This window comes from Copadichromis virginalis, linkage group LG8 (genome assembly GCF_057382275.1).
Source record: "Copadichromis virginalis isolate Kocher_CV1m ecotype Utaka linkage group LG8, C_Virginalis_male_GT1.1, whole genome shotgun sequence".
Taxonomy (NCBI): domain Eukaryota; kingdom Metazoa; phylum Chordata; class Actinopteri; order Cichliformes; family Cichlidae; genus Copadichromis; species Copadichromis virginalis.
This window is the reverse complement of record NC_140625.1, coordinates 15,123,914-15,151,856: the sequence shown is the minus strand read 5'-3', so window position 1 is coordinate 15,151,856 and position 27,943 is coordinate 15,123,914. Positions and strand designations below refer to the sequence as shown.

The window sequence follows — 27,943 nt, the reverse complement described above, 5'->3', positions numbered from 1 at the left end:
ACACCAAAATCAAAATTAGGATAAAAAGTGCATGTTGTAAGATTACAGTCTACTTATATGTACCTCCCACGAGTGTTTTAAATAGCAGGACTGTGTCAAAGTCATTTGGACTCACATGCTCTCCATGGTAGACTGTAATCAAACTTCCATTCTGGTAAATGCTTAAAGTCTGGAGAAAGAAGAAGATGTGAAATGGGAACAGAAATGTTGAACACAGAGTTGCAAGATGACAGACAGAAAGTGATGATAAAAATCTGGAGAAACAGATCAGACACACTTCAGTGATGAATCTTAGATAGTTGCCCAAGACAGCAAGCGACTCTGCAGTTTAAAAAAAAAAAAAAAGCTGTTCACTGTAGTTTATGACCATTTTTATAGAGTAATGGCAGAAATAAAGAGATTTACAGAAAAATTGTGCTTTAATGTTCCCACTGTAAGCATTTGTGATCTGATTAAATATCAGCCTTCACTGACAGATGATATCTTCCTGACAGCCACATCAGACAACGTTTTATCAGGGTCTTACTACCTTATTGTTAGTACATGTTGGGACAAAATAAACTGCCTGGAGCTGAGCTGATCCCAGGCCTGATCTGGTTTGAATCCATGATCCTCGTGTTTCGTATCTGTCCTGTCATGCAAGTGGACTCTAAAATAATTTGCTGATATGTTACAGAGATGCCTTCTGGGTTGTCCCACTGAAACTGATTTAGAGGATTTTCAGTGGAAAATATGTTGTGTTTTAGACAAAATTTTCGACACTGTGCTTTTCAAAACATACTTCGATGTCATGTAATGACTGAATGTCAGTCTGTGAACAAATTTTAACATGCATTGTAGTCAAAACAAAGACTGTCTGCAGCTGCACAAAAAAGTCACTTTAAATAAAGTTCTGTAAAAATCAGTTTAGCCTTGATTCACTCAGATAATCAGAAAATCTCAAAGATCTGGGTTTTTCCTCATGTGTGAATGATTACAACATCATAAATGATTATGTGTCTAAAGCTTTATTTAAACAGTGATTCCAAAAATACCATACGGTAAAAGTGTCAGAGGAACTACCTGATTTTCTGACAACTAATTAATGACCACAGTTAGAAAGATCAAGTCTACAGTTCTATAGTCTACTATTTCTGACTTGATTATCATCTCCATCCTTATATATTGTAAGTTTACTCAATTTACAAAATTTGCTCATCTTTGCACTTTGTTATGAATGAGGAATTGATTCAGAGCGTCAGCCACCTGTTTCCCCATGTGCATATATTATCTCAGTCAGCACACACCAGGTGAACTAGTTCGTCAGTCTGTGGTTTAGAGGGAAAATGCTTCTTAAAATGTTCCTCTACTTTGTCTTTAAGATCCACGCTGGGACCTTCTTCACCGTCGCCCTCCCCAGGAGACTGCACAGGTGGAGCTGGAGACAGGTTGTCCAAGACATCACTCGGGAAATCAGCCAAGCCTCCTGAACCAGCCAGCAGCCGCCATGGAAAAGGCAGTGTTTCGTTTTTAATACATTTGCAAGAATTTCAAGCAAACTTTTTTCACTTTGTAATTATAAAGTATGTAATTAGGATGCGTAGAATTGCGAGATGAAAAATTAATTGAATCCATTTTGGAACAAGGCTGTAACTTGTGAATACTTTCCAGCTGAACTGTAGGTTTCTGTGTATGTGTCTGCATGTTTAAGCGTGTCTGTGAATGGCTGATTTCATGGTGGCTGCAATGAAGAAAAGCAAGTATATCAGCGTTCTCAGAACTGGAGTATGTCCTGTTGCAACGCAATGTTTCCTGCTCCAAAAAACAGGCATCCCGATTGTGTAGACATTAATAAATAATGCTGGCAATAATTCAGTCCAACCCAACAGCCTCAGGTCAGTGGCTCAGGGTTTTACTGACCCAAATATACTTTTAATGATTTGTGAAAAACAAAAGCTTGTTTTATTAAAACTGTTAGTGCAATGTAATTAGTGTATTGTATTCATGCTTATGAATGTTACTAAAGCAATCTGAGCTCAGTCTTGGATACAGCTCCACCTTTTTATCTATACACATGTGGGCAATGGAAGACTCTGGTTTTAAGTTAAACTATTTAAATGGTGACAACAGAGTTACGGACCAAACAAAACATTAAAGCAAAAAAAAAAAAAAAAAAAAAAAAAAAAAAACCTGTTATTCGCTTTACACAATTAATTATTACGACCCTATGTCATGCATTAATTTATTCTAGCTGGAATACTGTAAAAGCAAATAAATCAATCCTTGAAGATTGTTGAACTACAGTTATTCTTTTGTACTTATCATCAAAATGAATCGTTATACTGTATGAAAGTTATTAGAAAAGAATAAAAATGCAGACATCCAAATACATTTGTATGTACATTTGCATACAAATATTGGGCGTTTTTAATGTAACTGAAAAAGTATTAATGTGTTCCTACTGTAACTGGTTATAGACGCTATCACATCATATCAGAATAAAATGTAAAACATTGCATGTTTTTAAAACATGTTTTACAGCATTAATTGTATCAAGTCACACACACGCACGCACACGCACAGACATACAGTGTCTTGCATTGGCTGGATAAAATGTTTTCTCTTTTCAGTGCAGTGTTTATATGCTTTGGTAAACCAAGTCCAGTGAGAATCAAGGTGGTGGGCTGGATAGAAGTTCTCAAGAGAGTGTGTTCTCCAATTTGGTTTTTTTTCCTGAACTTGAGTGAAGTGAAGGTGTCCTCTTTGATTTAAGGTATCCTTAAATTAAGTTGAGCTGGAAGAGGAGGCAAATGCATCTGTAGAGAGGAACAGGTAGAGTAAGATGAGTGAGAGGGACAAATTTTAGCAAAAAGAAAAAAGCAAACTTTTTTTTAGAAAGCAGTACATTACGAATTGACTTTTAGACAGTGCGTTACTACTCAAAGTACAGCACACCTCATTCACACAGGCACTTTTTTTCTATACCTTGGTGCTTTCTATCTCATATTAATACACAATGCTAACACATTGGACAGCAAGTCAGGATTTAGTATCTTGCTGAAGAATAGCTGGGTCTAATGTTTTGGGTCTATAACATTTTTCTATCATTACTTTATTATGGATTAGGTGCAAAAATTGTTAAGTGTGGATAATTAAACAATAGATCGATGCAATAGCAAATTGTGCCTGAACAGCAAGTGGAGAGTGATAGATGAGATGAAGAAATGGAAGGAAGCAGAGAGTCAAAGAGTGATTCACGAACACAAACAGAGCCGAGTTTATTCCTCAGTTTTGTTGCCTTTTGGTTCTAAGCGCTGTAACCAATCTCGGTATTTTATTATTATCTCATAACACTTGTTTAATCTGCTACCATCTCTGCTATGGACTTTTTACAGTCTACAGTCTCAGATCAACACAGCCCTGCCCTCCAGCACTATCAGCAGCGGGAGCAGCAGCAGCAACCCCTCAACAGCAACACTGTACCCATCAGGTGAAACATAGGCTACGATTGCTCTCTATTGTCCCCACCTGATGACAGTGATATAGTATGATGCGATTCCATTTTAGATTCTTGATGAATGTGGGTTCTTGTTCTTCAGCCTGCTTCTATATGCCCCTTTTTAACTTTGAGCACCCACCCCTTTAAACATCTCTGCACGGCCCTGGATCGGACTACCAGTCTTGTGGTTAGCAGATTACCTGCTCTACCACTTGAGCTACAGCCACTTAGTAGTCAAGCAAGCTATGTAAATGAAGAGTGGCTTTTCAACATGCAGGCTGTTATGCAAGCATGATTTCATAACTGCTAGTAAATACCTCGTAATGGTGGAGGTCGAGGAGGTTTAAATGTGCTTCCTTGTGATAAAGTATCCACAACCCAGCTGAGTGCACTGGAGCAATACTCCATCTGAGAAGAAAAAGCAGAAGATCATGAAACTATATATTAGAAAAGATTCATTCTTAAACCTCAATGAAAAGCACCTGAAAAAAAGGAGGACTGTTTTCTTTATAGATGTGTTCAGGTTGTCTGTTCACTCCATGTCTTAACTTTGTGTCTATAAAAATTCTAAAGACAGATTATTTACTGTTAATTAAATATTATGCAGTAAGACACTTAAAGCAGTACTTTAACACTTTTACTACATAGAGAGTAAGATTACTTTTTAAGGTGGACGTTACTTTATTGCCCTCCATAGGACAAAATATTTTTAAAACAGGAAACTTCTTAATCAAAGACAGACCATTAATAAAAAAATAAAAAATAAAAAAAATGTCTGACTTGGATACCACTCATATCCACCCGTTAAACACTTGTCCAGCCCAGCTTATCACATCTTCCTGAGAACCACCCTATTCATTTATGTCCTCTCTAATAGGCATTTGTTTTTGGTCTATAGCTTTTGGCTTATTCGAGCTACGGTATTAAGTCTTCATGTACTGAATAGAGAACGTCCTGGGCTTCCCATTGATATCTCATGTGTTTGTGTGGTATCTTTTAGCTCCAAAGAGGTAGGAAATCACAAAAAAGTTCAATGGTAAGATTCTTTTTTCTTCAGTTGTCAGGAAGATATAAAGACTGGAAGCAAATTAAATACAGTTAGGCTAGCTCCATCTAGTGACTAAAAAAAGACCACAGTGATGTAGTCAATTCATGAATTGTTGGCTCTGACGTATCCTAATCTTAAGCTATGCTTAAAAACATTCTGACTGACACAACAGCTTTTTCCCATAATCAGTACTTCTTGCTTTTCTCCAAAACATAAAATTGCTTACTACAGAGTTGCTTAAGATCAGCCACAGTAAATCCAAATAAAAAAAACTGTCTTTGTACTAAATAGTAGGTGTTTTCCCTATATTCTACCATCCTGTTATTATACCAGTCAAAACAAGTCTGCAATTCAATGCTTTAACCTTTATGTAGAATACTGAACTGACTGAACCAATGTGCTCTTTCACAGCAGCTCCACATATGTATCATGAATGACTCAAATGGTACAAAATGATAAGTTGGAGCTTCGGTTTTACCTGATTCTCCAGAGACCGTAGCCTGTGTTCAAAGTCTCTGCTTTCACTCAGATGTTTAAGCACACCATCTACCCTATATAAACAAAGATACATTTACTTCAGAATGATGGAGTCACACAGTAATAAATAATGCTGCTACAGTGGAGGATGAAGGTGCTCACTTGGCAGACATCCGTTTGAGCCTTTCTGAGTCGCTGCTTTTCTGGATCTTGTTTCGAGCAGTCAGGAAGTCTTCCTTCTGAATCGTTTCCCACGTTGATAATCTGTTCGCTGCCTTTGCTTCCAAGTCTAACACTGATAGTACAGACCAAGGGTTGAAATGATTACCTTTCAACTCACTTTTCATGCTTTCATCACTGCTGAACTGAGGTCAGTGAGCAAGAAAATTATTTAGATGCTTCCATTTTAAGTAAGCAACTAAAATAAAAACAATTTAAAAAAAAAAATACAGTCACTGATTAAAAAACTCAAAGATAATAGAACTATGGAACTGAGGCTTCCTGATTCAGCATGTGTAATGGACAATAACTTTAATACATTAGCAGTATTAATTATTTTTATTATATTAATAAAATCCACGACTTCTGATCCAATACTGACCAAAGTGGTGAATCTTTACAGAGGGCACTTTGCGGATGACCCTCTTAATAAAGAGGTTGATGTGTGAAAGGATAATGAAAGGCGGAGCCAAAGAAGGACGGGAGTGATACTCGACAATCAGGTTGTAACGCTGGAACTTCCAGTAGGTGTCACTGTGTTCCTGCACTTTAGAGAAAGTGTAGCTGTGTGGATACAAGCAGATCAGAGCCACTGAGTCAAACCATTCAGTATGTGAACGCACCTTCAGATATAATAAAAGACTTGTTCTTTACCTAAACATGGCAATAAGCAGGTTGATGAGCAGGATGTTGGTGACCAGGAGATATACGACTAGCAGAATCACTACCAGCCAGTTACTCTCATGAGTTCTACACGGCTCTTCACCGCTCTCAATCAAAGTCACATTGTGTGTACAGTTGACATCCCAGTCCTTGCCCACTGCAACAAAACAGACATAAAGGAGAAAGTTAAGAAAGCTTTACAGTAGCATTCAATTTTCTTATTTTTATGCCAGTTGCACAAACACTTGTACCATCCATCTCTTCCACAGGGATCTGTCCAAAGATGTGCAAGTATGGCCTGTAGAAAACTCTCCGAAAAATGCGATTCAGGTTTGGATCGTAGGAATAGATCAGAGCCTGATTGGCAACTCCATACGCCATGAGCCATACACCCAGGAAGAAGAGGAAGAAGAAGACATCCTTCATCTGAACAAGAGGAGGAAATTGTCATTTTGTTTCTGACATTATATTATTAAAAAAGTCTATAATTGGTATATTGCCAACTGATGGTAACTTTCTCACCATCTTTCCTACAATGATGATTTTTGGTCCCAGCTGCTTGTGAATGGCAAAAATGTGAATGAGGCGAAGGGTGAAGACCATGTAGTCCAAACACAGGACATCCCGTCCAAATTCATATGACCAGTGGAACATCCTGAAACACAAGCACAGTAATGCTGAATCAGTGTGAAAGCAGCACCACCTGGTGGCAAAGCTGTAAATTAACTAAAGACCCGGAAATGAAAATTATTTTATAGAACACTTAAGACATCCAAATTAGAGATGGCACGATACCACTTTTTTATGTCCGATACCGATACCGATATCATAAATTTGGATATCTGCCGATACCGATATGAATCCGATATAGTGTTTTTTAATCAACAAAACTGTTTTTTAAATATCTTGCTGCATTTTGTATAAGTTCATACTCAAGTTTAAAACAACAACTACACTAAAGCTATTCTGTTATACCTGTATGCAAAAAAAAATATTTCATAGTTCAGCAATACTGATCAATCTAATAAACTTAAACCTACACCATCCTCCCTATTCTGGTATTTTAAAGAGTACTTAGCGTAAATATTAAGCAACCTAACTAATAGGGTTCCAACTCCCAGCAACAACAAAAATAAAAAAATAAAAAATAGGGAACCACCCCTCACGCTCCACCTCATGATGCTTAATCGACGTAATCAACCTTAATTTGATGCAGTGTGAAAAAAATGCACAGAAATCAATTATTTTTCAAGAAATATTAAATAGATTCAACATCTTCAACAAAATTGCAGACTGCACAGATGGTACCTTCCCAAAGGGAAAAAATACTATAGCTTACTAGGGTATATATATTAGACTTAATAGTTACTATATACAGTAATTGACTTCTATTCATTTTACATCAAATTAAAACTTTGGGTGTCAGATAATTATTTATTAAAAGCTAGACATTTTAAATGAGAATAAGAAAGAAAAGTATGTCTTTGTGCCCCCTTTTCCCTGTTAATGCCCTATCAGCCCCCCTGGCTAAACTTTGCTAGATCCGCCCCTGCACAGTTACCAGCGTCAGCTACGTAGAAAAAGATCCTGGAGTAGAAAATAATATTAAATACATTCTAACAATAGCTGATCAAGCTTAAACGTGCTGCTGTTGTTCAGCCGCTGGTTTCCTCTTTCTGGTGCAAAGTGGGCCATAAACAAACTAGAGAGACGGACTCGCGACAGAAAAGCCGATCAGCTGATCGTTAAGCAGTTTCATGATTGAAGTAGCAGCAGGAGAGGCAGTCGCTCCATATATCGCTTGTTAAGCTTAACGCAGGAATGCTTTACATTCAGAGATGGACTTACACACTTGCTTTACTTCTCTCGGGATAACTTTGTCGGAGATGAAATGCTGGGTTGCTAGCGAAGCTCCAAATGCTATCCAGACCACCGACAGGTCCCGCATGCCACAGCCGCTCTATCACGTGATGCATACTGCTCCGACGTTCTGAGGCGAGTTACGGCGTGTTGCAAGTTTTGTGAGGTGCTTTCGTGATATTTAATGGATCGGATTACATTTTTTATTTTTCTCCGATATCCGATCCAGTAATTTAGGTCAGTATCGGACCGATACCGATACGTAATATCGGATCGGTCCATCTCTAATCCAAATATGAACCAAGGACAATGTTTTTACAAATGTTACAATCTGCAATGACAGAGCCTCATTCAAAAATATTATTGTAGAAAAAAAAATTAGAATTGATCATTTCTATTATTTTTTATTTCTTGTCCATACCTGCAGATTAGTCCTATAATGAACAGGCTGATGGCGGTGAGGTCACATTTATTCCAAACATCCTGAATGTAGAGTCTGAACCTTTGACGCCAAGTCATCGTCCCCAAAAAAATGGTCTTGATGAAGAAAACAAATGACTTTACAGATCCATAAAAAACAACAAATAAAACTCAACTATACCTAGGTGACATGTATCCAAATACAGATGCGCACTTTCCATTTACTGTTACTATTATTTCAGTAAAGTGAGTAAAATCTGACAGGATAAGATTTTAATTTGTGATTTTTTTTTAGTGTTTGCTTAATCACATAAAATCGGTGACGAATAAAAAAATTTTTTTTTCTTATTTTAATGTCAATCTTGAATCTAAGGCTTTTGACACAGGAGCATGTAACCACTGTGTCGCAATGGCACTTTGGGGATAGTTCATTATACATTATATTTGGGGATAGTTATTACATTCATAAATAAAAATAATAAAGTTCTAAGTAAGACGTGTCTCTTCACTCACCTGTCGGATCTCCTCACAAACGATGGTGAATACCCAGAAGTACAACACACACTCCGCAGCACCTGGGCCTGAGGGTGGTGGGGGCTCAAAATCCACCAACAACACGTAGGCAAAAAGCAAGAGAAACAGGAAGTACATCAGGACGTTGCCCAAAAAGGAGGTGACCGGTGCAAACCAGAACTGACGCCAGCGTGACACTATGAATGGACGCTGTGGTGGTCGGTAAGGTACACCTGTATCAAGGATTATAAATACAGATTAACAGGTGACTAAAATGACAGCATGTGGAGACAAGAATCAGATGACTCTTTAAACAGGACTCACCTTTAATGGCATCACTCTTGTGAACGTCTGAGTCAACTTCACTGGTGTAAGAAAACATTTTTAATTCATTAGTAGACCTAAGACATAAAAACAAACTGATGTTCTATGGATGAACACTGAAGAGTGCAAGTAGAAATATTACTGCTGTTTGATGTCAGAGAAAGAGAAGACGGTGGTCCCATAAAGGTTGTCAGAGTCCTGAGCCACTGCATCCTCATTGGGCATTTCCTCCTCCTCCAGCTGATTGTCTTGTGTCCTTTGAGGTGGAATATATAGAAAATTTTTTACACACACACACACACACACACACACACACACACACACACACACACACACACACACACACACACACACACACACACACACACACACACACACACACACACACACACACACACACACACACTAAATAGTCTGTAGTGTAGTGAAAACCAAATATGAGTGACAGATTAGCTTACACAAAAATCATGGATAATACATATGTAAATAACTGGACACAAATAACTTGAGCTTCTTATATAATATAGATTTAGTATATTTGTAGCTTATTACGCAGCTCATTTTCTTTCTTCAGGTGTGAAATGTAAAACTGAGGTCAGAGGTCAAATGTGGCACAATACTTTTTGAGACAAACTATAATGTGATATTTAGAATACCCATATACCAGTATAATTTCCTAAATGTCGCCAATATAAACAAAGGACGCTGAATTTTAAGTGTAGTTTTAAAGATAAAAGACATAAATCAATAAGTTGACCTTAAAGACTTTGGTGAAAGTAAGCCAAATATTACTGGTCATCATGATCCCACTCTACACTCCCACAAAGTTTTATCAGAATTGATTCGAAACATTTCCGCTATCATGATTACAGACAGAAAGATATGCATGCAAACACAACCAAAAACATGACCTCTGTGGTAGAACTGCTTTACCTGAAGGAAATGAGGTTGGTGTAGCAGAGGATGGGGCAGAAGAAAGCGAGCAGGAGCTTCCAGACCTCTGTGTTCCTCTTCATATCACCCCACCAGATCTGGGACAGCAGAGACTGGAAGAGGAGAGAAAAAACAAGGACTTATCCATCAGCAGTACTGGCTCAACATGGGGATATGTTATTTTGGAAGCATTATGCCATTTTTCATTTGTAAGTAATTTATACTGTTGTACTGTACAAATCTGGATGATCGTGTGTATAAGTTCTTTATAAAAAGCAATACTTTTAGATAGGAGTAGCTAAATAATTACAGATCAGTGTATAAAGATGTATAACAAGGCATTGTGTATTAGCATATTTATTTATAGAGACTGTATATGTATACATTAGTTTGTATAATGAAAACAGCCTTATGCTTCATCATCAGCTTAATATATCAAGTGCTTTTTAAGATGTGTTTTTTGAAAATTTGTCCATGTACCCACTTTAAGGTCTTTTTCTCCACATCTAAATCTGAGGCAACGTTTGAACACGAATATCTCTATTAAAGATGAAAGACTGAATTTTCACTGTCCTTTCTTACCATCAAAATTGATCTGTAACTTGGGACAGAAGCACCAAAAATGTCCTAAGTATTGGTTAGTTAGAATATAAAGAAAAAGAAAGTCCAGCATTCCTGCAAAATCCCATATTTGAGCACATGTTAAATAAAAACTTCAAATTGCAAGAGAACTACTGATATTTTTGTAGTTGATAGCTGAATAACACAATGTTGTAAAATAAATCTGTAGAAAACCTTTTTACCATGAAATAATTCACACTTACAAAACAGGAAGAATTTCATTCTACAGGGAATAATATGACGTACAACAAAACCAAAAATATCAGTAGACCATCTTTGATCTGTCCAAACAGAATACAGATGCTACTCCAATTCAGAAAATAATTTTGTTAAATATGCGTATGTTTTTGTTTTTTCAAGACCTGGGTCATTATATTATCTGCTCCATCATCTCCCAGCTTCTTATATCAAATAACATTTTAGATATCCGTTTTTTGTTTTTTGTTTTTTTTAAAGACCGTTCTGCACACTTTCATGCCTTTTTTTTCCCCCACATTGAAAAAGTCAATGTTTGAACATGACTATCAGAAAAACAATTAAAGATAAAAGCCAGGATAAAAACAGGATTTCTCATTTAGGACAAATACATGAAGAAGTGTCTGCGTATTGGCAAAAAATTAAAGCAATCTTTTAAAATTCCATATTTGTGCACACAATTTAAAAAAAATAATAATAATGCTGGTTCTATTTAACTTTTATGCCGGAAATATCACAAGTTGTACAAGTAAAAATATCAGTAGATAGTCTAATCTAAATACAACAACAACACATGGTATTCAATTTATAACTAAGAAACAATTTTCTTTTGTACAATATGTGCAAATTTTTCATTTTCATGACCTGTTCTACCTACCTACCATTTTGAGACCTACACTCCTGGAAGAGAATATTTCACACGAAAATATATTTCAGGTGAGAATGATCTGCTAGCCTTTTTTTAATATATTGCTTGACAGTATATAAAAATATATAAGCTAAAATTTCGCAGTAATCATTATGTACGTCCAAACTTGGAACGATAACATATTTTAATAGAAAAATTTGACTGATAATTTTTTTTAAAACCTCGATTTGTGACAGAGTGACCAAGGTCTGAAAATTTAACTGAATTATTTCCCAATTATAATTCCAGTACCATCTAGAAGCTGCAATTTTGTTACTCACGTTTTTTTAATGCAAATTAAAAACACTGATTCATTTTAATCGGCCGAGTGAAAGTCTTTGAGATATCAATCTTAAAACATTGTTGCAGATTTCAATGTACAAAACACATCATTTGAAAGTGGGTCGAAGGACAATGGGGGTTTTTTTTTTTGGTTGTTTTTTTTTATTATATCTTTAAAAAAATTTTGTTACATTAAGGTAGAATTTCAAAGATTAGATTTGTTCAAACTATTGGACCACAAAATTATTACGCAAATCGCAGATTTTCGAGCAAGAAATGTTACAAAAGCTGGCTTATTTGGGATGGAATGACCCATTTTATTCCCTCAACTGATCAATATTTTCTCTATATAAATATGATGGCTTCCTTTGATTTCATGTTCATTTGTTTAATAGCATTCAGTTCATTTTATTTCAAACATTTACATTCACAATCATTACAAAATATCATTCCATTCTTTGCATTTGTTACCTATATTTTGGAAAATGACGATGTTATTCAGATTCATTGCCCATGTGCTAGATGAAAGGAATGCCATTCACATGAATGACAAATATGACACACCTGTACGCCATCATTACTGAAGAAAAGCCGGGCATCGGCACTCACGCCCATCTGAAGGCAGGTGGTGTCACCCCAGATGGGAGACTTCCTAATTAGCAGGGTGAAGGAACGGTTTTCATCACTCCGATAACAAGAGCTAAAAATATCTGAGATAAAGTGGACAAGACACGTGATGAAGAGTTCGATGAGATTTGTTACTATTGTGTTACATCAGCTGTTGAAAGGAAAATTCTAAGGAAATTAAATAAAATGATTGCAAAACTAGATATCAAACCATCCTAACAGTGTAGTGGAAAACTGCAGTTATTGTCTCACCATGAGCCAGGTTCTCAAACTTCTGGGCCAGTTCTTTCATGGAGAGTTTGGTTTCAGTCTCCTCCTCCAGTTTGGACAAGTCTCTGAGTATATTACAGCCACTGAGAGCACTCAGGACTGCCTCACCTGCCTGGAAAGGAGATCACCAATTTACAACATCACTTTACTTTATGTTTTTAGCAATTATTTAATTTTATATTAAGACTTAACACTATGACTGTATAATATTTAAAAACAATTAGGATCATAAAATAATAATTAACAATATATTGCAATTAATTGACTCGAACAACTTTGATACATGGTAAGCAGCGTCTAGTTCGAGGTTGTCAAATGTACAACCCGCAGGCTGAGATCATTTCCAATGCCCATTAATGGTATTAATGGCCCGTCAGGATGTGGATGTGCAGACGGGGGTGGGGCTTTATTTCACATGTAAAGGCAGACATCCCGAAAACAGCCCAGTAGACGGAGAGATGGGCGAGTCAGATTTAAATGCAAGCTTGTCAGGAAAAGTAAAGAGAGGAGTGAAAATGTAAAATGAGCAGCGTGTGGCTGCATTTCAATGATATTGGAGACTGAAAGCAGAGTGCAGAATTGATCGAATTGGCAGTGGGATTAGGTAATAAAAGTTTTTTTCCCCAACCATTTTCCATTGTGGATGACAAAAGGTTTCAAACTTGATCACTATAGAAATTTCTGGGGATTTTTACCATTATGGATGAAAGAAAAAGCTAAAAACTGGACAGTCTGGGCAATGAGCTACCAGAACTTTTTACACATTTATTCCTTAGAATTTAAGTCCACAGAGTCGTGCGGAGTGATTTCTTTTCTTAACACAGTGTTGTTACACTGACAGGAACGTTAAAGTTTCACCCCTGGTCTAGTTGCAGCTCATTCTCACACATGCCCAATATAGTGCAACTTCCCCTGAAAACTCTGCTCTATTTAAATAACAATCCATCCATTTCAAACCAGCTGAACACCAGTTTGTCTCAGAGCTTTTACCATCTCCCAGAAATAAAGGGCCATCTCACTGCGGTTCTGCAGTACAGCCCAGAGGAAGAGTGAAGCCCAGGGATAGGGGCAGCGCAGCTGCCGATAGAACGAATCTCCACGCAGAACCTTATTTGCACGCTGGGATGAATAAAAAAAAGTAAGAACATTTATTGTCATGTTAACCATAAAAATAGAAATGCAGTCAGCACAAGTACACTGTGTGTTTATTCTGAAAGGTTCAAAGTACCCTCAGAGACGTCCTTTTGGATGAAGTGAACTGTAAGCCCAAAGCTTTATAGTATAAAGGCTGGCAGACATCACCCATTAACAGCTCCAGGACCCCTGACACCTGAGGAACCCATGGGTGGGACAATAAGCACAACAGTATCTATTTAAGCATAATTAATGAAAAAGGACAGAATCTCTTTGATTCCCAAACTTACCTCAAAAAGGGTGACCTCCTTCACTGGTCCATCCTGATTGTTATCTTTCACCATTTTTGAGGACGAATTCTGTTGTTCTGATGGTGAGTGACGCTCCACTATTGCCAGCCGCTCTGCTAGGCACTGTTGTAGTAGCTGATAGAGCAAGGTCCCATCTGGCACAGAGCGATAGAGGGTTTCCAGCCTGCCATAAGTTAGGTACTCCAGGATATTCAAGCCATTCTCAGTGAAAAGCCGAACAAACTGGGGCTTGTCGTTGATCAGCGCATCTGTCATTGAGTCCTCCAAATCTTCGTACTGTTTAATTGGAGGAAGGAGATCATGTTTTAGGACAGGTTAATAATTTAAGCCAAGTATTCTGTAAATCATAGATAAACTGTATCTGTCAGAAGTGGTATAATAAACTGCACAATGTACTTCAGAGCATTTCCATTCAGTGTGATGTCTTTTTCCCTCCTCACCTTCCACTGGATGTCTCCATTGAAGAGTTCACTCTTGGCAATGTCAACCCTGTTCCACGTTACTGCTAGTTTCAGCTCATCACTATAAGGGCTGGCATCGACTGATGATTGCTGCTTACTTGCTGAAAAACATAAAGACAACACAAAAATCAAAATAAGGACTAAAAGTGCATGTTGCTGCTATGTTGTAAAATTAATGTCTACTTATACATACCTCCCACGAGTGTTTTAAGCAGGACTGTGTCAAAGTCATTTGGACTCTCGTGCTCTCCTTGGTAGATTGTAATCAAATCTTTGTTCTGGTAAATGCTCAAAGCCTGGAGACAGAAGATGGAAAAGGGAACAGGAACAATGCAAGATATTTTAGAAAAAAAGATGTTCGACAGTGATGAAGAAACTGGTGACAAAGGTTCTTTTCAAACTCATGATGTCATTCATGGCACAGCCTCTAATTAAGCAAGAGGGTTTGACTTTAATCAACTGCGATCCTGAAAAACTGACAAAAAGATCGAGCGCCCTGAGGGCATGAATATTAGACCTGAATACAGTTTAGTAAGCAGCTGACAGATATGCAGGCTATAAAAAGTCTTTCCTCATACTCTTCTGCAGAGTAAAGGCCAACACAATGTTTCTGTTCTCAGCACTCACCTGTTCAACTAGTTTGTCGGTCTGTGCCTCTGAAGGAAAATGCTTCTTAAACCGTTCTGCCACTCTGTCTTTGAGATCCACACTGGGGGTTTTAGGAGCCTCACTGTTGCCTTCACCAGAGGACGGCACAGCTGGAGCTGAAGACCGGTTCTCCAAGATATCACTCAGGAAATCAGCCAAGCCTCCTGAGCCAGCCAGAACCAGCCAGGGGATGCAGCTTTTTAAAGAGAGATCCATTCTCTGACAGACATGACAAAAACCATGAAAGAAACATTCACACAATTTAAATAGTAAGTCACAATTAATGTTGTGATAATGAGCAGACTTTACCTTCAGCATGTCTGTTTCCCCTGATATCAGCAAACAAAGGACAGGGATTTCAATGCTGCCACTTCCTTTAAAAAGATACAACAATTTTTAGCATCTTCCAATCTTGATCAAATGTTTTTACTAACTTAATCAGAGTGATCATACTAAGATGTGCAAAGTGCATAATTTTCATGAAGCACAACAGCTGACACTCATACAAAGAGCACCCTGTGGATGTTTTTGTTTTACTTGAATGGAAATGTTGTAGAGTTAACTGTAAGATACATGCAGTCACATGCAAGGCTTTCCTCCCGTAGATGCCAAAAAAAAATTAGAAATCATTCAACCAAAACACGAAGGAACATGTAAAGCCTGTAAAGATCGAAGTTAACTCTGAAAGGATGTATTTTGGGAATAATGGTACAGGAGTTAAGTCTCATTTAGCACAATTAGATTTAAATAAGTTAACTTAAACTGAATACATGAGTGGAAGATAATGTGTACTCAAGTACAGTTTCTGCTTTAATTCAGAGGCTATAAATGTTGTACTTCATAGTTTATGGTACCATCTCTGACCCCATATGCCTGCGCGCTGCTGGGAAATGAATTCCTCCAGTCTGGCTCTGAAATCTGTTTCTCCTCCTCTGCGGCCCACCCTCCCATCGTCCACGAGGAGGAAGGCCTGGTAGTTGTTATCCAGGGAGCAGGAGTCCCGGGAAATGTTTTGGACATAGTACTTTGCTGGAAAGCTTCCCTGCAAAAGAAGAAAAAACAGTTACTCCAGCGTTTCTTTCCACATTTCAGCCTTAGTTATTTTAAATTGCAGCAAGAACTGCCAACAGTGTGTTCACCCAATAAAACCTGACAAATCAACACGGACCGTGTGTCAAATCGTGGTCCTTTTCCACAAAGACAACAAGATATGATTTAATGCTTAGAGAAATGTGCAAATGTGTGAGAGTCTTTACTACCTGAGGGTTGACCAGCTGCTCTCGTTTTTCCACAAGGCCCCACGGAGCAATGCCCAACGCTACCACCTTGTTGAGCGAGAATGAAGAAGCTGCAGTTGCATGATCTCTCACTGCCTGTCCAACACACCTGCCAACACCTTCACGCAGACCTGTAGTTAAGATCCATGCACCTGGGGGAAACAGGTGGAAAATCTGATTTTTATTTCAATTTTCTTCAGTGAATAAAATATAACTTTATGTGACTTTGCAAATCACTGGATTCAGTTTTATTTACATATTGCACTGCATCTCAATTTGTTTTGTTTTTTTTTTTGGGGGGGGGGGGGGGTTTACAGCTAAGATTGTCAACAATTTATTAGCATGAACAAACAAAGGTCATGTCAAAAGTTGTAAATGTGTTTCACATTTCACACCAGTTTTTAATTTAAAAGGAACAAAACGAATGAGACTTGACCATCTGGGCACCAAAACGGGAAGAAAAACAAAGGGAGCAGACCAAATTATTGATCCCTGAGAAATAAACCTAAGACCACAGCAAGTCAAGTATCAGATTCATACACATTTATCTGTAAAAAAAAATTAAAAGCACATAAAAAAAGACTACAAAGGCCACAGACATGCGTAAAACATGTTTTTATATGTAACGGGTTTTAACACCAAATATGGTGCCACACCCTGTACTATGTCTTATCTAACAAAGATGTTTAGGGAGTGTGAGCTGTGTAGTTACTTTGTGTGCATGTTTTGTTTGGGACTTTGATTTTTTTTTTTTTTTTTAGTACATCTTGGACTTGTTTTGAGAAAACAGCGCGTGACCTCAGACGACGGGGGGATCAGTATCGCCATATGCCACCTGCACTTGGTACAGTAGCCAGAGAGGAAATGGCCATTGTACTACCAAATTAGGACCGGACCCCAGGGAGTCGTGTTGTGTGTTGAGACTAAATTTTGTAATAGCTGTTTTCTTCACGCTAAAAACCACCATGAGTAGGTTTCAATGTCTGACAGGATCATTTGTCAGTTCTTTTATCGTCATCTGGAAATTATCATGACATCTGCTAACCAACAATAACCCACTTCAGCAACCAGAACAGAAATAAGATGCTGAGCTCAGATATGCCAGACACATCACACCTGCCAGGAGTACTGACATACTGGCAGATGCATAAAGTTTTTACCTGTGCTTTGTGACGCTTTCACCAGTCCCTGTCTGAGGACCTCCCGTACCCAGGTCTTCACCTGTGTCCTTCCCTCTCCGCCCACAACAGAAACAACCAGGTTGGGTAGAGGAAGACGCCAATGAGCTGTCAGTATGGTGTACACCATAGAAGGCTCAGTGCTCCATGACAGGCGCAGGAACTAAGTTTAGACATTTGATGGATTAAAAGAAGCAAGCCCATGTCAACAATGCAAAAAGATTTGAAAAGTAATGGCCTGTGATCACACTAGTATTAAAGCTGAACGACTCAGTCGTTTCAGCCTTTAAATGGTAATAAAATGGGGGGGGAAAAAGAAGCTTGTCATGTGATCTGTACTGACTTTTGACTCTGTTTACTCAGGTGGAGCGGAGGTAGACTGAAGGTCAGGAAAATTCAACGAATTGACTACTACAGCTCAGGGTTTATCTTAACCTTTATTTAACTCACCTTTGGAGGCATTTCTTTTAAAAACATGTACACATGTTCAAGAACTCTCAGGCTCTTGAAATAAAGCATTCAAACATTATGAGAGAAAAATAAAAGCACCCACATGGCTGTGCCTCTTGCTGGCCCCTGCAAACTGCACCTCTCCAAAGGCATCTGTCGGTCGTTCAGAGGAGTGCTGCACACTTTTCCACTGGTTCACGATGGCTGTGCTGAAATAGTCTCCAAGAGCCACAGAGGCATGGTCATCTCTCGCAGCCCCGCACTGACACAATGCACCATTACTGAGAGAGGTGGAGGGATATAAACAACACCATGAGAAGTTACTCAAAATACATGTGCTGTTATTAAAAGACAGAGGTCACAGTACCTGATGGAATCTTCTACAAAAGTGCTGCACACTCTTTTCTTGATGATTTTGGGGATCCAACTCTGAAAGCATTTTTCAGCAGTTATATAACATTACTGAATTATTACAGAAGCTGATTCAATTCTGAATCCTAAAATCTCATGCATGTGGCAGCAGGTGCAGAAAACCGTCCAAGTGTTGACTTTGGCTAATAGAAACTACCCAGTAACAAGTTGGCAAGCTGTGCTGTGATTTCTGATGATGTGACGTAGTTTGAGCTCAGGTGTGCGCAACAGGCAGGCTGTGCATAAGCGTATTCTGCAGTGGGGCTACATTACATTTTGTTTTCACCAATGTATTCAGTGCTAATCTTTCTGTAATGTTATCAGCCAAGCAGTAAAGAGAGAACACTTTCCCCACAGGCCGTTTAACTGAGAAAAAAAAAAAACCATGATGGCCCCGTTGCATTTATTGGTGCCAGTAGCTGACGCCTCGTCTAGAGTCCTGCAACTGATGCAACTAAACGGAACGCAGTCATTATTAACCATCACCGGAACGCTTATTTAACTGCTTATGGTTAGGATGCTCGGTTTAGTAGAAGTTAGTTTCTTATAAGTGGCGTGTTTTCCATTTTTATCGCTTAGCCAAAAAAAAAAAAAAAAAAAAAAAAAAAAAAAAGGAGACTGCTGCGTCAGAAATGATTGGAAAAGCCGTTCCCAGTTGTTAAAGCTGTAACGTCCACCGGTTAGACAAGTGTAGGGTCAACAAACCACAGCGGAAACAAAGCAGACGGATAGCTCCTGCAGTCGTTCGCGCAAACGTGCACGTTTGGACAGCTGTTGCACGACGTGTTTTCCAAGAAGACTATGGGCGGCTCACTGCAGTTCCTCGGAACTTCATGGGCAGATATTCCGAGTATAGCGTTAACTTCCACTTCCAAAAAATGTAGCGGCACATCACAACAGCAGCTGAAGGACTTGAGTGAAATCTAACCCACCTGGCTCTTCTCAGTTTGGCCAATATTGTCTCTGCCGTCGCCTCCTCCTCCTTCTTCTGCTCCTGTGTCTTTCATGTTTCCCTTTCAGTCGTTCTCAATGAGAAACATATGCGGAAGGACTAAAAGGGTTTCTTTCTGACTATTTTCCACCTTGTCTCCTACTGCTGAAACGCCATTCCCTGCCACTGCACTCACTCGGCGTGCGCAAAGAAAAATAGGTGCAGCCAGCACACAGGTAAGGGTGTGGTTTCACAGAGGCAGACAATTACACCAACGCATGCAAACAGGAAGGGCCAATCGGAACCACAAAGTGGGCTAGAGTTTATTGAAATACTTCCTCATCCCCTTATCTGGTCACTGGTATCTGTTGTTGGAACTGAATACCCTCAATGACACCACTGTAGCAGAAAGACTGCTAAACATGCCCAAGCTTGTGTCCTCTAATTGTTACTGGAGCCTAAAAATATAACACATTTGTTGTAGAACCTGTTGGGTATGTGTTGCTGTGGTGCTCACTTCCCTCAGAAGTAAAAAGAACAATAGAATGAACAACAGAAAATCCTGCCTGCAGGGGTTTTGTTTCAGAGGCAAATTACAGTCTTGTTCAGCTGAAATTCAGGTCATTGCTTCATCTTTCTCGAATTTATAGATGTCTCATAGTCGTCCTCTGTCTGTACCATTTCAAAGGCTCTTTATGAGAGGTGATCATGGTAGGATTGCACTATACTTTTCCTTTAAGACTATACATAAACACCACAAACTTAATTCTCTTAAATATTTATTGCATATCATATTTAAATATTTACATATTTAAAGTATAAAACGCACGTTTCACACGAGACACAAAAATCATTTGCGAGCATACATTTCTAATAAGTACCAGTCAGTCAGAGCAGACATAGAGATATTTGGTTTTCAGTAGATGGAAAACTATGTGGGCAGCTCTCCACCCCTTCAGTCCTTAATTGCTAACATTCCTTTTGGTCCTATCTGCCGTAGCCCTGTGGATCTTTTGCCTTCTTTGATTCCTCCTTTCCGCTTCCTTTGCTGAAGTGGTATAAAGTGCTGGCTAAGTTGTGAAGCTGGCATGTCCCGAGCTGGCATCCACGCTGAAGTGCACGCGGCAGTCGTGGCTTCAGGCCCATGCTGTCGTGATGAAAATGAGAAGGGTGAACATCAAACTCAGGGTGCAGAACATCACATATTAAAAAAATGCAGTTTTGAATGAAGTTGGAAAAAAGTGTTGTCTTTCTGAAAAACAATCACAATATTTACCCTCTAATAAAGGACTGATAGTGACATGACCATAATTTTTTTTAATTTAATGTAATTTTAACAAATACTTTGATTTAGTTTTTCAAATTAAATAATGCTCTTTTTCTATTGACAGCCACTCTCAGCACGTTGTCACGTCCTTTGTACCTGTGTCTCAGAGCCTCCAGGTCCAGATGTTTGTTCTCTGAGGTGAATGGGATGATCTTCAGTAATGGAGCATGGTGCTCGTGTGTGTCCTCTGACATTTCCCCTCCTACATCTCGGACCGCTGCTCCTGGTAGGACGACGTCTGCGTCTGACCTGTGTTTCCAACAGGATATGGAATTTATTAAGTAACCTATAATTTACAATAATATAACTTAGAGATACACTAATAAGAAGCTCTGCTTTAAACACTTTTTTTAATTTCCCGCCATCCCAAGCATGCTTTGATGTTGTGTTTCTACTGGTAGAGAGTGATACTTCATTATGTGTGCCGTTGTGAGCTGTGTGGTTCCCTGTGTTTTTTCACTCACCTTTGAGTTCGTCTCAGTGGGGAGGCAGCAATCAAAGGGACAGTCAGCAGCAACAGAACAGCTATCTCCATAACGCACTGCCCTACAATTTAATAGAATGAATAATTAAGTGTGGTGCTAAAGAAAAAATGCTCTTCTGACCCAATTGTTGAAGAAGCACAAAATGATTTAACCATAAAAGTCAAATGATAATAATAATAATTATGTGTTTAGAGAGCTTTTAGAATCGTATAAAAATTAATCTCAAAAGATGCTTACCGCAAAAGGAGAGCTTAAAACCTGCTGTGGCTTGTTGAGTAAACCAACACAACTTGCTGGTTGTTGGATGTCTGACTCTGTCATCCCTTTCTAACGCTGGTCCTTTATAGTGTGATGGTGGGATGAGGGGGTGTGTCTGTAACACACTGACTATACTGCCAAATGAACTCACACACACACAAACAAACACACACTTTTTTATTCCCTACTTAAAAGAGCTGTGATGCCAGCATAAACAATCTTTAAACAAGGCGTCCAAACACAACTTTGGACTTAAACTTAAGGTGACCTTCTGTGATGTTTACATCGATTCTTATGTTCACTTGTTGCTCTACAGCCCCCCACTCCTCCTCCTCCTCCTCCTCCTCCATCTTTCTCCTCCCTCAGTTCACTTGCTGCTGAGCAATTGTTCCAGAAATCTTTCTTTCATTTCCATCACCTGCAGGAAGCCCGCCGAGCCCAAAATAGCCCCAGTTCTCCAGGCTTTTCTTTATCGCCCCATTTTTCCTGTGCCTTTTTCCCTTGAGTCACTTTGGCCGTCACCGTGTTTATTTCTGCAGTGTCCTTCACTCATATCCACCTCACCACAAACACAATGTCAAAAACAACTCCTTGATCTTATAGTTTTCCTTAAGGTGTTGGTGATGAATACGGCATATGTGGATGAGAGTTCATATTCAGGAACTCTCATCCACATTTAAAGTGGTCACAGAAACAAAAGATCAAAGTTGGCACTTGGCCTCATACTAACACCTCTCTAGGAAATTATCCCATAATTCCTAATCTTTTAATAATGCACTAAATCCATGGGGAGCCAGTGTCACATTTAATGTTTTTTATCCTACACACTGTTTCTCAGACCGGCTCTCTTCCCTCTGATTCACGGCTTCCGCTCTAGAGACCATTGTGCAGCTTTCCTGTGACTACCATCTGGGCAGTCTGCATTGTCAGAATAATACACTGAGTCATCGCTGGCGTGCGTGTACTCAAGAGAATTAGCGCTCAAATAATTATGAACTTACATATGACTGAGCATGGATTACGACAAGTGTTGATGGGATAACAGGTGATGACGTGAGGGGCTGCATCTCAAGAAAAGAAAAAAAGCCCAGCATCCTGGTAAAACTGTCCCTGTACACCTGCTGCTGCCTAACCTTGAGCAACTTATGTGATTGCGAGGTATCCATCATCGGCCCATCCATCTGTCTGTTCCTCCTCAATTCCCAATAAATCAATACTCCTCACAGGACGGTCAGGTTTTAGTGAAAGTTGCAAACAAGGACCACCTAGCGGGGGTTTACCCAACTTGTGCTTGTGGTCAAGGTCATACTGGCTGTTTTACGGGTACTTTTCCATTTTCATGAGAATTGCTACTCCTAAATTACTGGTAAGGTGTTGATATTTGGTCCTGGAAATGACTCTTTGAAACGTCAGTGAGGCACACAATGGATTTTAATAATGAATTTATGGAACACAGTCAGCCAATGACAAGAAAAGGTTATAACTTATAACTAAAAATACTTTTTGCATTTCACTCATTTGCATTTCACTGTGTGATGGATCATCAATTGTGATGGACCTAACCACGATTGACATTCTAGTTTATAACATACACTCACCAGCCAATAAATTCAACACTGTGCTGGAAACATTTCTCAGAGATTTTGATCTCTTTCTCTATTTTTCTATCTATTAGATTGAGATCTGGAGATTACCTAGATCACTCGAGTGCAGTGAACTAGTCACGTTCAAGAAACCAGACTGACTTATCCTGCTGGCAGCAGCCATAAGAAGATGAGTAATGTGATCATAAAGGGATGGACATGATGGACAATACTCATACCACTACACCACCAGCAACTGCTGACACAAGCCAGCATGGATCCATGTTGTTTATGCCGAGTTCTGACCCTGCCATCTGAATGTTGTAACAGAGCAGGCAGGAGTTTCTACTCTTCTACTGACCAGTTTTGGTGAGCTGTCTGAATTGTAGCTTCAGTCTCCTGTTCTTACCCGACAGGAGTGGCACCCGTTGTGGTCTTCTGCTGCTTTAGTTCATCTGCTTTAAGGTTTGACATGTTATGCATTCAGAGATGCTCTTCTGCATACCTTAGTTGAAATGTACAGGGTGGGCCATTTATATGGATACACCGTAATAACATGGGAATGGTTGGTGATATTAAAGTCCTGTTTGTGGCACATTAGTATATGTGAGGGGGAAAACTCCTCAAGATGGGCGGTGACCATGGTGGCCATTTAGAAGTCGGCCATCTTGGATACAACTTTTGTTTTTTCAATAGGAAGTGGGCCATGTGACACATCAAACTTATTGGTAATGTCACAAGAAAAACAATGGTGTGCTTGGTTTCAACGTAACTTTATTCTTTCATGAGTTATTTACAAGTTTCTCTCTGTTCACAGCCATTGACATGTCGAAGAGGTTAACGCGTGAGGAGCGGATCGAAATTGTGTTGATATCTGGTGAACGCAGTAACCGGGTCATTGCAGCAGATTTCAATGCAAGACACCCTACGAGACCACCCATCTCCCATGCTACAGTTAGCAAACTGCTTGCTAAGTTTCGTGAAACTGGTTCAGTGTTGGATTTGCCAAAATGTGGATGCAATAAAACTGTCACTAATGAAGAAACATCAGTGGCTGTCCTAGCTTCATTCAGCAAGAGCCCACAGCGTAGCACTCGCTGCATGTCACTGGAGAGTGGCATTAGTCGAACATCCCTTCGGTGGATATTAGCTACTCACAAATGGCACCCTTATAAACTCCAGCTACTGCAGCATCTCAACGAGGATGACCCAGATCGGCGCACAGAATTTGCAGAATGGGCAAAACAAAAATTGGAGCAGGACCCTCAGTTCATGCAGAAGATTTTGTTCAGTGATGAGGCAAACTTTTATGTGAATGGTGAAGTTAACAAACAAAACCACCGCTATTGGTTTGACACTAACCCCACATTGGATGGATCCCTCCAAGACTGTTGGCACAACAAAAGTGATGGGTTGGTGTGGTATATGGGGTACAACGATAGTGGGTCCATTCTTCATCAATGGAAACCTCAAGGCCACTGGATATTTGAAATTGCTACATGATGATGTGTTTCCCTTTTTATGCACTGAAGCTGGCACGTTCCCTGAGTTTTTCCAGCAAGATGGTGCACCACCACATTATGGGTGCCAGGTCCGAGCATTCCTAGATGAACAGTTTCCTGGAAAGTGGATTGGTCGTCGTGGGCCAGTTGAATGGCCCCCAAGGTCTCCCGATCTGAGGCCCTTAGACTTTTATCTTTGGGGTCATCTGAAGGCAATTGTCTATGGTGTGAAGATACAAGATGTGCAGCACCTGAAACTACGGATACTGGATGCCTGTGCTGGCATTTCTCCTGCGGTGTTGCTATCAGTGTGTGAAGAGTGGGAGAAGAGGGTTGCATTGACAATCCAACACAATGGGCAGCACATTGAACACATTTATAAGTGGTCAGAAACTTGTAAATAACTCATGAAAGAATAAAGTTGCATTGAAACCAAGCACACCATTGTTTTTCTTGTGACATTACCAATAAGTTTGATGTGTCACATGGCCCTCTTCCTATTGAAAAAACAAAAGTTATATCCAAGATGGCCGACTTCTAAATGGCCACCATGGTCACCACCCATCTTGAGGAGTTTGCCCCCTCACATATACTAATGTGCCACAAACAGGACTTTAATATCACCAACCATTCCCATGTTATTACGGTGTATCCATATAAATGGCCCACCCTGTACAATTACTCCTGTTGTCCTCCTGTCTCCTTCTACACATCTAAATGAATGTGGAACCATTTCAAATCTAGGTAATTGCATTTGGCAGCCAGTAGCTTTTAACAAGAGTAATTATTTAATATTGAGCATGGCTGTGGCCTCAAAGGAATGAATGCTGTTGTACGATGACTGAGTAAGGCAGTAATTTTTCATGCCTCCAACCTACAATTTCTTATATCAGCCTTTAATAATAAAAAAATGATTCAGATTAAGTTTTAGTGAAACACAGTTTAGCACTATAGCCTCAGCAAATTCTTGTTTACATAAATCATATTTATTAGAATTATATTTTTCCCATGGTCATCCATGCCTCCCTAATACATTGGCTCTACACCCCCTGTAGGGGAGCAGCCCCACAGTTTCAGATCCACTGGATTAAAGTAAGTAAAAGTATTTGAAAATTGCTGTTTTCATCCCATTTAGAAGCATTAGGGTCTGTTGCTGTTCCATCCAGAGCAATTTAGAGATCAAAGTATCCTGTATTATTTGACACAGTGTGCAATATTTAAGGTCTCACTCTGTGTTTATTCAAGTAATACTTGATGAGCAGAAGCGTTTCTTCTCTGAGTCTCTGTGAATTTTCAGCCTCACCCACTCCCCTGACCTGTGGGGTCGCTGAAGGGTCAAATATTGATCTTTTTCTTTATATATAAATATGTTCAGTTTAGTATGGCGTATGAACACACCATCCCTTTTTTCTATTATACAGTTGATAATTAGTTTTACCAACTATTGAAGTTCAACTTTATAAACTCCCAGCAGTCTCTGTTACATTATCTGGAAGTCCTAACATGTCAGCTAAGCTTCACAGACCTCAGCAGAAACAAAACCAATATTACATTATTTGATCATCCAGGCAGATCCTTGAGCCTTAAATGTTCATGCTGAGCTCCTGTTGTCCTCAGGCCATGCTCTGCCAAATTACAAACATTTAAAAAAATATGATTATGTCAAAACATAGACAGTTTTGTTGGAATCCTACATGCTTAATGTGAGACCAGGTCCACCATACAGTAAATGCATTCAGGAATCATAGAGGACTTAAGCAGAAAGATTAACTGCAGAAAGAGAGCACACATATAAGATCCACTCTGATAACCAAGTGCAGAGGAAAAAGCAGCGATCCTTGAATATTTCACATTCTTCTCTACTGTTCACTCTCTGAACAGAAGACATAAATTAGTGGAAAGAAGGCATATGAGCTGAGCAGGGTGTGTCTCCTAAAGGTTGGAAAGATGATCTCTGTAGGGCCTTGGTGTCACCAGACAGATGCAGAGTCATTAAATTTTTACACCTATATTCTAACCGTCAGTCACCGTCAGTGAGAGACACTTGTAAATGACACTCTGTAGCTGCTGACAGCCAGTCTGTAGGTTTCTGATGTGTTTGCTTTGAAAATATTCAGTGAGGCAGATCTGACTTGATGAGACTCAAAAAAAATTCCCTCAAGTGGAATGACCCTACAAGCCTCAGTAGAGGTCGTTTATGTTTAAGCTACATGCGTGTATTGCGACATAGGTGTTAAAAATAAAGCCACAATGTTTGTCTGTGTCAGGACGATTTAGACGTACCCTCCTGGCTCATGTTAATAACTGCTGTTTTCTTTTACTGCTTTTAAAGGTCACTCAGGCCCATTCACCTCTTGTAAAGTCTATATTGTTGATATCCTACTTGTAATTCGTCTTGAAGAAATATGCCTCCACTTCCTACTTGAGAAGACTCCTCTGACATTTCTCCCACTATTTCTGACGTAGCGTGCATCCTGTTGTTGTAAGCCTGCAGCCACCAGTTATCTAGCTCCAGCGCCCAGAGCCTGTTTCCTCTACCGAATGAGTGCAAGAGTACGCATCCTGCCAGGAAAGCCTGTCATTCACTCATGCATCATTGTCTTACAGTTTTCATCTGTCAGGGTGTTCAGGATACTTGGCTGCAAGTGTGTGAAGGTTTCCAGGACACCAGGTGTGACTTAAGTAGGTTATCTAAGCTAAAAACAAACAAAGTGTACTTACTGAAAGAAAACAGAGTTTCACTTGTGTTTCAGTGCAGATTGATTTAACTGTAAGTCATTTGGTACGGAGTATCAATATCTGTGCATTTTGGCCAAGGGAAAGATGCTAAAGTTTACTTTGAATAAATAGATTTTATAATACACAATTGTATCATACATTGTGCCTGTATGAGCTGACTCAACCGGGGGAATTGCGCCATCTTGTGGAAGGAGACAGAATCAGTACTGAAATAAATAGTGCACAAAAATAATAAAAAGTACGGTACATGTACTGTAATTGGGGGTGAATTCAATTAGGAATGTATTGAAATATTTTGCTGAAAGATAAAAGAATACAAATCTTTAACTACAAACTTCCAGAAGTGAATAAACAGTGTCTTTTCCTAATGCATTTCTAACAGTGTTTTAACCATCAGAACCTCCAGCAAGGTTATGCAACAGCACGCCCTAACTGCTTGTTTTAGTGGCTTTCAGCATTTTGAAGAAAATTCTGCTAAAGCTGGACAGAAAGTGAAAGGGCTGTGCAGAATAAGTCTGGCAAACCCATAAAAGGTTAGAGGGTCAACACTGAGAGTTATAAGCTTAGAGTCCATTAGTGGATTATAACCATAAACACTCTCCAACAGGTCTCCTGCATCTCTCTTGGATT

At 39.2% G+C, this 27,943-nt stretch overlaps 2 protein-coding genes across 2 annotated transcripts; both read right to left on the bottom strand.

Moving 5' to 3' along the window:
- Positions 1–1,845: 1,845 nt before the first annotated feature.
- LOC146703003 (transient receptor potential cation channel subfamily M member 4-like) lies at positions 1,846–19,647 on the bottom strand. The gene is made up of 28 exons (XM_085466085.1): positions 19,421–19,647; positions 18,445–18,506; positions 18,181–18,358; positions 17,610–17,790; positions 16,432–16,601; positions 16,037–16,214; positions 15,482–15,546; positions 15,152–15,391; positions 14,718–14,820; positions 14,504–14,625; positions 14,043–14,339; positions 13,847–13,948; positions 13,609–13,737; positions 12,601–12,730; positions 12,286–12,431; positions 9,936–10,048; positions 9,145–9,258; positions 9,003–9,043; positions 8,679–8,911; positions 8,167–8,282; positions 6,408–6,540; positions 6,137–6,311; positions 5,877–6,042; positions 5,605–5,786; positions 5,166–5,298; positions 5,005–5,077; positions 3,796–3,886; positions 1,846–2,795 (listed from the first exon to the last, which is right to left on the bottom strand). The coding sequence occupies exons 1-28, from the start codon at positions 19,493–19,495 to the stop codon at positions 2,764–2,766; spliced, it is 3,780 nt and encodes a 1,259-aa protein (XP_085322211.1). The 5' UTR covers positions 19,496–19,647; the 3' UTR covers positions 1,846–2,763.
- Positions 19,648–20,185: 538 nt separating this feature from the next.
- Positions 20,186–21,561, bottom strand: LOC146703002 (uncharacterized). Its single transcript, XM_085466133.1, has 4 exons — positions 21,469–21,561; positions 21,211–21,292; positions 20,843–20,995; positions 20,186–20,566 (listed from the first exon to the last, which is right to left on the bottom strand). The coding sequence occupies exons 2-4, from the start codon at positions 21,279–21,281 to the stop codon at positions 20,407–20,409; spliced, it is 384 nt and encodes a 127-aa protein (XP_085322259.1). The 5' UTR covers positions 21,282–21,292; positions 21,469–21,561; the 3' UTR covers positions 20,186–20,406.
- Positions 21,562–27,943: the final 6,382 nt, after the last annotated feature.